General features: G+C 39.5%; 1 protein-coding gene across 4 annotated transcripts in view; it reads left to right on the forward strand.

Annotated features, from left to right (window-relative positions):
* Positions 1-13,607, forward strand: part of LOC131221378 (uncharacterized) — a 125,735-nt gene that overhangs the window by 15,947 nt on the left and 96,181 nt on the right. For all 4 annotated transcript variants that reach the window (XM_058216632.1, XM_058216628.1, XM_058216631.1 and 1 more), the window contains exon 4: positions 1,660-1,756. In XM_058216632.1, the coding sequence (XP_058072615.1) occupies positions 1,660-1,756 (97 nt within the window). The remainder of the gene's footprint in view (positions 1-1,659; positions 1,757-13,607) is intronic.

The following is a 13,607-nucleotide window of genomic DNA, read 5'->3' on the forward strand; positions in this document are numbered from 1 at the left end:
GAAACAATCAGGGGCCCTGGATAAAGAGCCCTATGAATGACACTAATCCATATATTTCCAGCATTGTTAGTACTCTTTGGGAAGGGCAACAAATAAGCTTGCCTTGTGATAGTCTGCCTCTAACTGGGTCCGGGTCGAGAAATGGAGAAACTTGCCCACCATCTTTCATTTCCAACCCTAGTATAAACGGAATTAAACTAAATGTTGCCTTAGATTTCCATCTTTGGCCTTTTCTAATAAAATATTATTATCTGTCAAATAGAAATAATAGAAATTAAATGTAATTGATTCTCAGTTCGCCCATTCAGCAGAAGCTGAGATGAACACATCTGAAGAGCAGGGGGGCCTGCTGTTGAAGCACTGAAATGCAGAGGACTCCATATCAGAAGTGGTTAGAGGCAAAAAATGGAATTAAGAAGGGAAGGAAACAGTGAGGATTCCAATTCCACGGTGAAGACAACTCCAATGATATTGGTGCCTTGGGGGAAAACCTTCCTGTCAGCCATAGGAAGACAATGTTCTGAAAAAAAGCAGCAGCAGCATCAGCAACAATGAGATGGAATTTAGGCATGGGAATGGTGATGTTGTGTTTCAGAAAACGTCAAGAACTATGAACACCAAGGAAGTGTGATCAACACTTACCATGGAAGGTTCTTGCATTGAAACCCGAAGATGACTTCCCTCCAATGGCTTTAACTTAGCTCAGCGGAGCTGATAGGCTTCCTGATTTACTGCCTTTTACAGAGAATAATGAAAAGATTAGCTTATGTAGGTTGGCTTTTATCACCTGCCTAAATGTTCTATGGGCAGCGTTTTGGGCAATTAATAGGCAGCACAAGTAGAGATTATGTTGCAGAGCCATGGATATTTATATGTATGCTTGGGAAGACTAGTAATGCAGGGGCATTTTCATATTGGGCTCGAGTGGGGTAGCCTGTGGGATGCGGGGACACACTCGGGGTGGGTGGCCTGTGTGAGGCGGGTGGCTCGTGTGATGTGGGGCCCATGATGAGGGTTTGGCTGAGGTCCTAACCCATGCGATGTGGGGCCTGGGCTATGAGATAAATGGATTAATTTGCCATGCTCTATCAGTTTGAGCTTTTAGAGCAAGTGGTTAATTGTCCCGCATCAACTAGGAAGGATATTTATGTTTCAAAAGCAGCCTAGGAGTAGCCCTAACATGAGACAATGATGGAGAGCAGACAGATGATTCACTCATGTGCATGAATGATTGGAAATGGCTCCTGAACGTTGATTAGGTTTGAGGGGCTGAAAATGAGGATAAGTGGTAGACCTAAAAGGACATGGATTAAGGGCTTGAATAGGGACATGAAAGCCTGTTCACTTACTGAGTGGATAGGGCCTTAGGATTGATTGTCAGAACTCAGAACAATATAGTAAAGTCTACCCAAATAGCTGGACAAGGCTTTGATGATGATGATGGCATCAGCTTTTACCTTTGTAGCATCAGTTAATCCTGCCTAGATTGCTTTCTCGTCACTAATTTGTCTGAATATTATTTCTTCATTTTGCGCTTGTTTATTCTTTTCGCTTTTCATAGGGAAAAAAATGTTAATAGAAGTTGTTGTTTATGCTATTCATTTTAAATCTAAATATACTGCTAATCAAACACTCATTTGTTCTGTCTGGTGGCTGCAGAGAGTTTGCTGACCCTGTTGTTGCAGAGGCAACCCTCGATTTTCTTAACCAGAATAAATTGAAACTTCTAAATTCTTTTCCAACTTTGCTCCCACAGGTATGAGCTGAAGATCCAAACACTGTTCCATGGGAATGTAAACAGCTAAATTTGGTGCTCTTTACTATTTGTTGTCAAGGACCATATGTAATTGCCACATGTGATAATATATTTTACCATTCTTTTTCTTCCTCGAGCAAATTGCAGCCTTTCCAAGGCATGAAAAGCATGTTTTTGGAGTGCAGTTTTCTTAAACAACAAGTGGGGAACTGTTCACTTCATAGGTCTTATTTTCAAATTGTGGTGCAATTTTGAATTTTTCCTCCGTTTTATAAGGCAATATTTCAGAAGGATTGTTTGATCTACACATGAGGAGTCTGCCGTTTCCAATTTAAAGCAGCTTGCATTATATCTTGACATTTGTCATGTGAGTTGGGCTTACTAAATTCACAGCATGAACATATTTAAGTTGTAAATTAGAATGTATGTGGCTTGCAACATATCTTATTGTGTTGATCCTGAATCCTAATGTGCGTTAATCTCGAGTGTTTGGTTGTGGTCATCTATGGATTTTGATATTGTACTCATTCTACAAACCCAAATGGTGCCTAGCAACAAGGTGCTAGTATATCTACCCATCTGTAGGGCATGGGACCGGTATTTGGATCAACCATCCATGGAGTCAACACCACTAGGCATTGCTCATTCACTCTAAAAAATGTCTTGTAGGCATAATTATCTCATCATGAAGATGTTCCTTGCTTCCCATCACACGGTGAAGATCATATCTGTTCGGGGAGTGGATATATCATTGTTTTAGTTTTAGTTTCAAGAACCTTCCACTCAATTATCATCATCTTTCCCAAAATAAAAAAAAGAACCTTCCATTCAAGGTTGCTCTCCTGCTTTAGATTCTTGCTCCCACTCCTCAACTTTCTAGTGTTCATACCACCAATAACCATTATGGTGCTCTTATTATTTGTCTTTGATTCAGTGAATTTTTTACTGTTTGCATTTTAAATCATTTAGAAATAAAGTTAGCCTAGGTCCTCAAAATATTAGGCTTTGTTTATTTTCTATATTTTATCCTTGTTGATTGTAATCAACCTGCACTTGATTGTAGTCAACCTATATGATAGACTAGTACATTGCTTCTGTTGCAGTTGTGTTCTCATTGCCGGTCCCAAGACCGGATAAAGCAGTAGGTTTGCGTCAGGTTGGTTGCGGACGTAAAACTTATGCCATAACTTCCATGAATCCATCACGATGTTATACTCCTGGTCTGGTGTATGTGCTATGGTAAGCGTGTGCATATTGTTTTCTGTGGTACTTCAGAGCACCTTACGGTGATTAGGTGATTAGGATGAATCTCGTTTATTTCTTTTGGAGTCATCCTCTGTAACTATCATGAGTTATCTCACCATCTCTATTCTTCTTCTTCTTCTTCTTCTTCTTCTAGGCCCTGAAGTCCCGTACAGGTTTTATCTCTCCAAATTAAGTCGTTTCTTTCCCTTCAAGAACATTTGTTCACCTCTTTTCAATGGTGATCTTGTAGGGAATGGTCAGAAGACCCAATGTTTGCTAGGCCACGGTGTTTGAGCCTGGCAACGGCTGGGCCCGTGCCTGGATTTTGAACTGGTTCCAGCCAACCCTGTTCAAAATTTTGACTTTGCTGGGCTGAGGCCTGGCCCGGCCCATTGCCATCCTTAATGGTGATAATGCTGTGCTACCATTGTATTTGTGAAACTTTATAGCACCAACTACTTAGAATGGTCACAAGCAACTTGAATCTATATAGGTGCCTAGAAGAAGTTACTTATATTATTGGAACTAAGAAACAACCTAAATTAGACAATCTTGCTTATGATTAAGCGAGAATTGGCTCGTAATTTATTGGCTCTTAAATTCAATGCAACCTAAGATTAGTAGAGGGCCATTCTTTCTTAAGACTACAAGGGATATTTGGGAAGAAGTTGCCAAAATGTATTCCCAAAAGGATCTCACCCATTTATATCATCATCATACAGAAATAAATAGTCTCCAACGAGGCAATGACATAGTGGAAGAGTATTTTACAGCCATTAATAAAAAATGGGAAGAATTAAATAATAGTCAGACGGTTGTTCTAGATTTGGAAGATATGAAGAAACAACCTCTCTGAAGGTTGCGGCATTTGGTTAGTTGGTCAGAAGAAAGAGAGGTCTCTCCATTGATAACCTCTAAAGAAGATCTATGGTTCTTCCAAGCGTGCGTGTGATGTGTATGGGGTTTGCGGTGTTGGTCAAGCATCTCTTTATTTACTGCAAGGCTAGTGTGGATGTGGAGTAGATTTTTTGCTTTGGCATGTCTTAGGTAATCCTTGAGTTAGTCGAGGTGCTTCTCTTGAGGTTGCACGGTGTAAAGATTGGGAAGCAAAAGATTGACGTTTGGATATTTTTAGCCATATGGTGGGCAGTTTGGGGAGAAAGGAATAGTAGATGCTTCTATAATACCGTCAGCAAGGAAATGGAGGTCCTTTTTAAGGCATAATCTTGTGTTTTTGAAAGGGCTTCAAATATAAAATGGTTGGAGGATTGTATTTTAGTTTTTCTGCTTTCTTTGTAATTTGTGGCGCTTGACGGCCCCCCCCCCCCCCCCACCCCCAATACAACACACACAAAAAGAAGAAAGAAGAAGCAACAGATACGACAACTATGTTTTCAAATTTCACGTAGGGCTTCATTCTAACTTTGTAGGCCAATGAATACAATTTCTTGGAAGAGAATACTTATCCTTAGAATCAATATATAATTATATCCGAAGAGAGGCCTCTTGTCTCATCATTACAAGGGGTACCAACTCCATTCTTTCCTGAGTTCAGCCTTGATAGCAGATTCCTGATCTGTGAAGGGATGGGGACATGGACGAGGAAACATAGATGAGGATAGACTCCAATGTTCTCATTGCAACAAGAGGAGATTAGGACCATTGCTGGATTTTAAATCCAAATCTCCAACCTAAAGATTTCCATTCCAAACCACACACCAATATGACTACTATTGATGGGGAGTTGTCTATCACTAATGATCCAGATCCATGGAATCAAGCCATTAGTGACCTCCAACAACAAGTGCGTATTTCTTGAAGCCTCTCTTTCTTCTGCTAACATAGTATGATAGGCACGTCTGCGACTGCCAATTGCATATTACAGGATAATATATTTAGCACATGATTGGTATGAAAGAGGGTTCTATTTCCTATTCTTCCTTGTCTGTTCCTTTTGTTGTTTGTGTACGATCTTTTCAATAAAATTTGCTGTATGTTAGTGCTTTGACAAAAAGAACAAAAAACTAAATTGTGTTATTTTTTATCCATCTCATTGTGTAATCCATGATCTAACAATGAATAAGATTGGCGGTGGTTGTGAAGATGGTGGACTTTACCTTTTTAGCTCTAGAATCTCGGATTCATCTCAAATTTCAACTTTTGATGTGAGAAATAAAATCGAGTCACCATTTGGAATGCTTGGCTAGGACACTTGTCTCTTTCATCTCTTCGTCTATTATTTCTTTAAAATTTTAACTCTTGTTATAGATTTTAATGTGAGGCTTCTCTTCCCCCCTCGTAATACAATGAGCATGTTCTTTTCAGCTTGTTTACCTTGATGTGTGGGGGCCAATGCCAATTGTTTTTATATTTGGTTTCAAATATTTTGTATCTTTTATTGATGATTACTTTCATTATATGTGAGTTTATTTGTTAAAAAGTCAGGAGGAAGTTCTAAAGATAACAAAGGCATTCTATCATATGGTTATCATCCCATATGATACAAAAAAAAAATAAAATAAATCAAATCCTTTGTCTGATAATGCCCAAGGATATCTACACCATGATCTACAAAAGTATTTCAAAAATCATGAAATAGAATTCTAAACCTCTTGCCTGTATGCACCACAACAGAATAGTGTTGCTGAACGTAAGAATAAACATCTATTGAAGTCTGGAAGTCACTCCTTCATTGTTACTTGGTATGTTAGTACCAAAAACATATTGAAGCTGTACTTTTAGCCACTTACGTAATCAATTGATCTCCTACCATCGTTCTAGATGGTAGACTGAACACCCTTTGCAAGTTTTGAAACCAAATTCTCTCTTATTCATTCTCCTACCAAAAGTATTTGGTTGTACTTGTTTTGTTCACATACTTGGACCTTAATGAAAATCTGAATTTTTGTGAAACTTTCCCTAAACCAGAATTTTGCTCGCATATTTGTCTATCCATGTGGTTGTTGCACTACCCACACTAGATTGGACATTCTTCCTTTCAAGTGGGCCACTCTTGAATTATTTTATATTTTCGTGCATCGCGTATGTGAAAACCTAGGACCTTCATGTTGTAAATCTGAATTTTCGAATATTTTATGTGGTTATGTTTGATTTTACATGTTGATTGCTGAAATTAATGTGTAAATTGATCTCTCATCTTGCATCATAGGGTAGTTTCCATCGTTCTATATCAAATTTGGTATTAGAGCATAGGTCTAGCATCGGGTATGTGTTCAACAAAATTCCTATACCCATAGTAGAGCATATAAGTCGCATATAGCTTGCTGAATTTTTTGATTTGGCTTGCTGGATTTTCTGCTTGGGTATTTTCAAAGTCCTATATTGCTGGAATTTTTAGATTTAGTGACCTTAAGACACCTAATTACTGAATTTTCAGTTTTAGCCTTATTAGAATAATTTTAGGGCTGTCCATAGGGTTTAAGCTACTGAGGGTCATCAATTCATGCATAGAATACATGTGCATCATATAGCGTCACATTAATTGCTGTCAAATCTGGGTGTTTTTTTTTTTTTTTGCACCGTATTCATCATATAGTACATATTTAGCTAGGTTCTCTCATCTGGGTCGTTTAGTGTACATGCCATCGCGAACAGGTCGTTGTTTTGGTCTATTCTCCACCATGAACCCGGATCAAATTGCCGAGGCTCTCGAAAAAATTAACCATCGTTTGATGGCCATTGAGACACACAATAAGACCACTATCTCGCAATTGACTGCCAACAATCAACGTATCACGTAGCTAAAGGCTACCTCTCACGATACCCCCATCATCGGGGAAGATTACTAATCTTAGGTAGGAGAGCCAACAGATGAGGACCAAGTTGAGCATGATTCAGTCCCAATAGAACCCATTAGGGGTCGTAATAGGAAATTTGGTCAGGGACTAGGTCAAGTAGGACCGCGTGCCTTCGTATCTCATAAAGAGTCATGGGATCGTTACGACCCTGAGGAAATGGTTATAAAGAGTATTAAAGTCGATGCTTCCAGTTTTGATGGTCGCTTGAAACCGAAGTATTTCCTTAATTGGCTAGCTGACATGGATCACTTTTTCGAGTGGCATGATATGTCAGATCGCCATTGAGCGAGGTTCGTTCGTTATGATGAAGTTGACGGGTCAAGCGAAGTTGTTCTGGACCAATATAGAATAGAAGGCAGAGCGGCGTGGAGATGAACCCTTTACATCATGGGTTGAGATGAAAGAACTTACAGAAAAAATATGTCTCGCTCTCCTACCATGATTGCCTTTTGGACCAGTGGCAATCCTTGAGGCAAGGGTTGATGTCTGTACTGGAATACATCGAGAGATTCGAGGAGTACATGGTGCGATGTGATGTCGATGAGTCCCCTGCTGTGACCCTGTCTCGTTTTAGGACGGGCTTGCGCAATGAGATTAGGCGTAAGCTCATCCTTCATGATGTTGGTACACTAGAGGAGGCCTACCTTAGGGTAGAGGAGCTTGAACGATACTTAGTGCAACCGACCATGAAGATTCCAGTGGCAGGGTTGCTTCTCAGGGAGCCAAACCTAACCTTGGGAGCCGGACCAAAGCCCCAACTGGTGCTCCCACCTATAACAGAGATTTTAAAGGTAAGGGTCTAGTCAGCACTAGTTCGAAGGGAAGTGAGGACATGCAGTGTTTCCATTGCAATGGTTATGGTCACATCGCAAAGGAATGCCCAAACAAAGAAAGAGGTAAAGCTCTTATGATAGATGAGGCAGATGGGGATGACGAGGACAATTGCAATGTAGAGGAACATGAGCCTGATATTGGTGCTAGTGATGAGGAGTTTAATGATCAGGAGACCCACACTCTCGCAGTAGTCAGATGCACCTTTGCCCAAGCTAAAGAAAATGATGATTGGCGTAGGAACACGATTTTTTACACTTATACCAAGTGTGGAGAAAAGAATTGTAAAGTGAACGTGGATAGTGGCAATTGTGCCAACGTGGTCTCTACTAGCATCGTAAGTCGACTGGGCTTGAAAGCGAGTTTCACCCTTAGCCCTACAGAGTGCCGTGAGTTGATGTCCATTCCGTTCTCACAACGATGTTGTATCCCCATCCAATTTGGGTCATATAAGGATTCGCTGTGGTTCCTATGGATGTTGGCAATATCATCTTGGGTAGGCCTTGGTTATTTGATGTGGACGTTACAATATTCAGTTGTTTGAAAATTTGTACATTCATGTTTGAGCGAAAGAAAATTAAATCGAGTCCTCGTCCACCACCCAAGAGCATACTGGGAAAGAAGGAGATCACCAAGAAGGGTGATCCTAGAACTTCTAAGAAGCCCAAACCTAAGCCTCTTCATATCATTAATGCAAAAGAATTTGAAAGAGAGACTAGGGAGGATTCAAAGGTGTATGCTCTTGTGACTAGAGAGGCTAACCCCCAGGTTGGTGTAGAGTTGCTTAGTCAGGTGATTTTGGTGATAGATGAGTTCAGTGATGTCTTTCCTGACGACCTTTCGGATGAGCATCCACCTATGAGGGACATCGAACATGCCATTGATTTAGTCCCCGGGTTGACTCTCCCAAACCTTCCTTATTACAGAAGGAACCTTATAGAGCATGCAGAATTTAAGAAGCAAGTTGATGAGCTTCTTAGGAAATGGTTCATTCAAGAGAGCATGAGTCCATTTGAATAGTATTTGGGTACAAGCCTAGAACGCCTATAGATCTCATACCCGCGTTTGTTTCACATGGGCCATCTGAGTCCGCAGAAGCATTTGCACGGCATATTCATGATTTGTATAGTGAGATTAAGAAGCGCATTAATGTTAGTAATCAAGATTATAAAATCTCTGTAGATTCACATCGTAGATTTAAGGAGTTTTAGGTGGGTGACTACGTCATGGTCCACATTAGGCCCAAATGATTCCCACAGGAAACCGTGAGGGAATTGCATGCCCACAGTGCAGGTCCATATAAAATTTTGACAAGAGTGGGTCCTAATGTGTATGTGGTGGATCTTCCATCTGACACGGGCATTAGTGCAACATTCAACATGGAGGAACTTGTGCCTTGTGACAGACCCACACATCTATCTTCTAGCCCTCCTACAAACCTTTTTTCCTATTTTAGATGATGGTGTTCTTAACCCCACCCCCAGCCCATGGCCTTTACCTGACTTTACTTTCTACCCATTGCTTTCTCTTCCATCACTACCTAGTCGGAAAGAAGAGATTGATAATGTTTTGGACTAGCAAGCGGTCTCTACTTGCCATGAAGGATATCGGAAATACCTTGTGAAGTGGAAAAATAGGCTCGATTTAGACAACACCTGGATTACAGAGGCAAAATTCTAGCGCATTGATCTCGACCTCCTCGCGCGTTATCAGAGCTTTGTTTTGCCAGTGGCGAATTCGTCTCAACTAGAGAAAATTGATGGGGACATTAGAGGAGCTACTCGGGGCCCGTCGGGCCATTTTGAAGACCCCACATGCATTGGACGTGTATTAGGAAGACCCCACTTTGGGATGATGCATGTGGGTAGCTTAGGAGACCATTTTAGTCATAAGATTTTTATTTTGTGTCGATCCGACCATTGAATCTTGTCAATCAGGCTATCGGGCCGCCAGATAATGAAGATTTGGGCCCTTTGGACTTTGATCTTGCTTCCTTTATGTTTTTTGTTATTGTTAGGATTTATTTAATGATTGAGATTGATAATAAGCGTTTTAGTTTTCTTATTTTGGATGATGGACCATTTTACTTGAGTGGCATAGTTGTAATTATTTTGAATTTCTAATTATAAAATCACAACCGGGTGGGGGGTACAACCCTAGTGGAGTTATTGAGAAGAAAAAAAAGAGAGAAGCTCTCTTGTATGGAGAAATTTTCTTCCTTGTGTTTTAGGGTTTGTGAGAAACTCTCCATTCCAATTGAATTGTGGAAGGGAAAAGCTTGTTTGGTGGTGAATTCCCCAAGGTGCGTCATTCCGTTTCTTTTTTTCAAAAGGTATTCTTCTTCTTCTCTTGTCTTCCTCATTCCCCTTTCATTATAACCTTTTAAACCCATCAAAAGGCCACTCAATCCTCCCTCCCCTTCTTTCCCTTTACCTAGACACGTGTGGACTCGTACATGCATACGCATGCATGCACGTTTGTACGGGCAGTCACGTGTGGGCCCCTGTTTGGGTTTTTCCCTCTTTGATTTTCCTCCAAAACCCCCTAATCGCTAGATCCTTTGAATCCCTAAAAACCCTATTCCTAAATCTTCATCCATTAATACAAATCCCAAATGAAAATCTGAAACTTTCCCTAAACCAGAATTTTGCTTGCATCTTTTTCTAAGCACGTGGTTGTTGCATTACCCACTCTAGATTGGAAGTCCGCATTACCTACTCTAGATTGGAAGTCTTTACTTCCAAGTGGGCCACTCTTGAAATATTTTATATTTTCGTGCACAACGTATGTGATAACGTAGGACCTTCGTGTTATAAATCTGAATTTTCGAATCTTTTATGTGGTTATGTTTGATTTTACCTGTTGATTGTTGAAATTAATGTGGAAATTGATATCTTATCTTGCATCCTAGGGTAGTTTCCATCATCCTACATCAGTTGTTTTGTGGTGCATGTGAATTAATTTGGGTCAAATCAATTTTGCATGATATGGAGTTCAATATGCGCTCCTCTATTCCGCTTCATTATGACAATTAAGAGGCCATATACATTGCTTCCCACCCAGTTTTTCTCGAAAGGACTATACATATCGAGGTCGACTGCTATTTATCTGGGAAAAGCTCGCTGCCAAGATCCTCCACACTCCATTTGTCTGTTCAAAAGATCAGTTTGTGGATATTTTTATTAAGGAATCTTCCTTCATGCACTTACCATCGTAGGCAAGATTGACATGTATGATATCTATCCATTGGCTTTTAAGGGGGTGTTAGAATATATTGTTGGCCTGGTGTATGTGCAGAATATAGTAAGAGTGTGCATATGGTTGTGTATGGTACCTCAGAGCACTATTCTTATGGTGATTAGGTGGTTAGGGTGCATCTCATTTATTTTTTATGACAAGAAGACAAGGAGAAGGAAACTTATGAGAGAAACAACAACGAACTCAATATCTTCTCTCTATATTAGGCTTTTCTTTATAGCACTTAAGATACAAAGACAAGCTCTAAAAACATAAATCCTATCCTCTTAATATAGATAAAATCATCTCAGTTATGGTACATTGGTGTACCACATAACACTACTCCACATAACATGTCACCATCGATATTCATGTACATGAACTCTGTGTATTCTAACACTTCTCCTCAAGCCTGAGCATTTATGCCATACATGCTAAGGGCCTGTTTGGTTCAGCAAATTAGATGGTATTTGGTGGGATAGAATAGCCTGAAAGTAATTCTTTCATGTATAAACTTTCAGTTTTTTAGTTGGAACACGGGGTTTTACCTCTCATCACTGAATGTAATAATAGGGAGAGGAGGCATGGGGTTTATTGTCTTGTAAATTGAAATAAGGTATGTTTTCAAAGAATGTTACTTCCCTTGAAATGTTTCTTTTTCAATTTATAGGGTAGTAGCATTTATACCCATTTTGGTCTTAAAAATTGTAAAGGATACTTGCCATTGAGAATAGCGGTTGGAACTTGAGGGATTACATATGTGGTGACAGGTTGGCTTCATCCCATTATGATTTGGTGTTGATATACTAAGTAATAATGATCGAGTTACCTCCAATAGATATCATTTTTATATTCAACAATACCGTTTTGTTGTGGTGTATGTGGACATGGGGATTGGATTTTTGAATCATGATCTAAGAAGATTCTTGTAAATCATGCTGTAAATATTTTCAAGCATTGTTAGATCAAAAGTGTTCAATTTTAGTATCATATTGAAACACTTTTGTTATCATCAACACTTCTTCCCCACTCTTTAATAGGTAACTAGATGTATAATGAGAATAACTAGAAATGTTCGAACCTTGAAAGTGCCCCAAAACTTTGGTAAAGATATCTGCTAATTGCTTTATTGACGGAACATGTTTTGTAACAATTTCCTTAGAGACTACCTTCTCTTTAATGAAATGACAATCCACTTCTATGTGCTTTGTACATTCATGAAAGACTGGATTGTTGGCAATGTAAGATGCTGCTTGATTGTCACAGTAGAGAGTCATAGGCTCTTATTTGAAGATTTTGAGTTCCTAGAGGAGAGATCGAACCCATAAAAGTTCGCAAACAATGTGGCCCATAGCACGATACTCAGGTTCTGCACCTGATCTGGCAACCACAGTTTGCTTCTTGCTTCTCCATGTAACCAGATTTCCCCTGACAAAGGTACAATATCCTGATGTGAACTTCCTATTTGATATGGATCCTGCCCAATCAACATCTGCATATGATTCTACTTTGAGATGTCCATTTGATCTGAACAGAAGACCTTGACTTGGAGCATTTTTTCAGATATCGAAGGATACGTACAATAGCATCCTAGTGTTGTACTTGTGGCTGATGAATAAATCGACTCACTACTCCAACAACAAATGAAATGCCAGGGCGAGTGACAGTTGAATAAGTTTGCCCCCAATTCTCTTGTACCTTTCTAGATCTCCAAATAGTTTTCCTTCATCAAACATTTTTTTTTTTTGGTTTGGATCCATCGGAGTATCACAAGGTTTGCATCCCAATAATCTTGTTTCTTCCGATAGGTCCAATACATACTTCCTCTGAGATAGATTTTGATGTAGAGCGGGTCACGGATACTTTTCATGTCCAAGATGGATCAGAGAAGGCCCGATTAGAGGCAGACCGTCAGAACCTTAAAACAGGCATATCTCACAAACCGGAATGAGTTACTCGACGTACCATATATGATTTTGGGGTAGGACGAGCTACTTTATCCAACCAACCCGGCTATGCTGGGTTGCCCACGCCGCATTTTGCGAGATTCCATCAGATCGATGGTCAAATTTCATGTTTAGTTCCGTTTACTATAAATAGTAAGTTTTAGTTTGATTATAACTCTTCATCCGTTGGGCTTTAGGAGTTGTGTCCAACATGAAAAGTGCTTAGAATAATTAGGAGAATAATGTGGTTAAGCCACATAGGAAACTTACTATAAAAAGTAAATTTACTATTTATAGTAAGCTACGAATTTTAGGGAGTTTTAGTTATAGTTTGCTTTTTGATTTCTCTCCCATTGCTTGGTATCCCTATTTAAAGGGTTGTGAACTCGTTTATTTCAATTGATCAATCAAATAAAATTTCGAATTTATTAGAATTTATTTCTATTTTCCTGCTTTCTTTCCTCGTGGATTCGGAGTAGTTATCCTAGAGGAAGACGGTGATTCGACCTCATCACGTTCATCCCTGTGTTAGATTTATTCCAGTTACGGAACGAGCCACCTTAATTCCTAGAGAGTACATGAGAAGATCGAGATCTTTCGTCTGCAATTTTTCTTTGACATGGTTCTTGACTTCTAATATGCCATATTTATCATCACCAGTGATAATTATGTCATTAACATAAACAATAAAACCATCATCCCTCTGGTTGTCCGTTTTACAAACACAGTTATCCACGTGACACCCGTGGAACTCGAAAGATATTAATACATGAT

This window comes from Magnolia sinica, chromosome 12 (genome assembly GCF_029962835.1).
Source record: "Magnolia sinica isolate HGM2019 chromosome 12, MsV1, whole genome shotgun sequence".
In the NCBI taxonomy this organism is placed as follows: domain Eukaryota; kingdom Viridiplantae; phylum Streptophyta; class Magnoliopsida; order Magnoliales; family Magnoliaceae; genus Magnolia; species Magnolia sinica.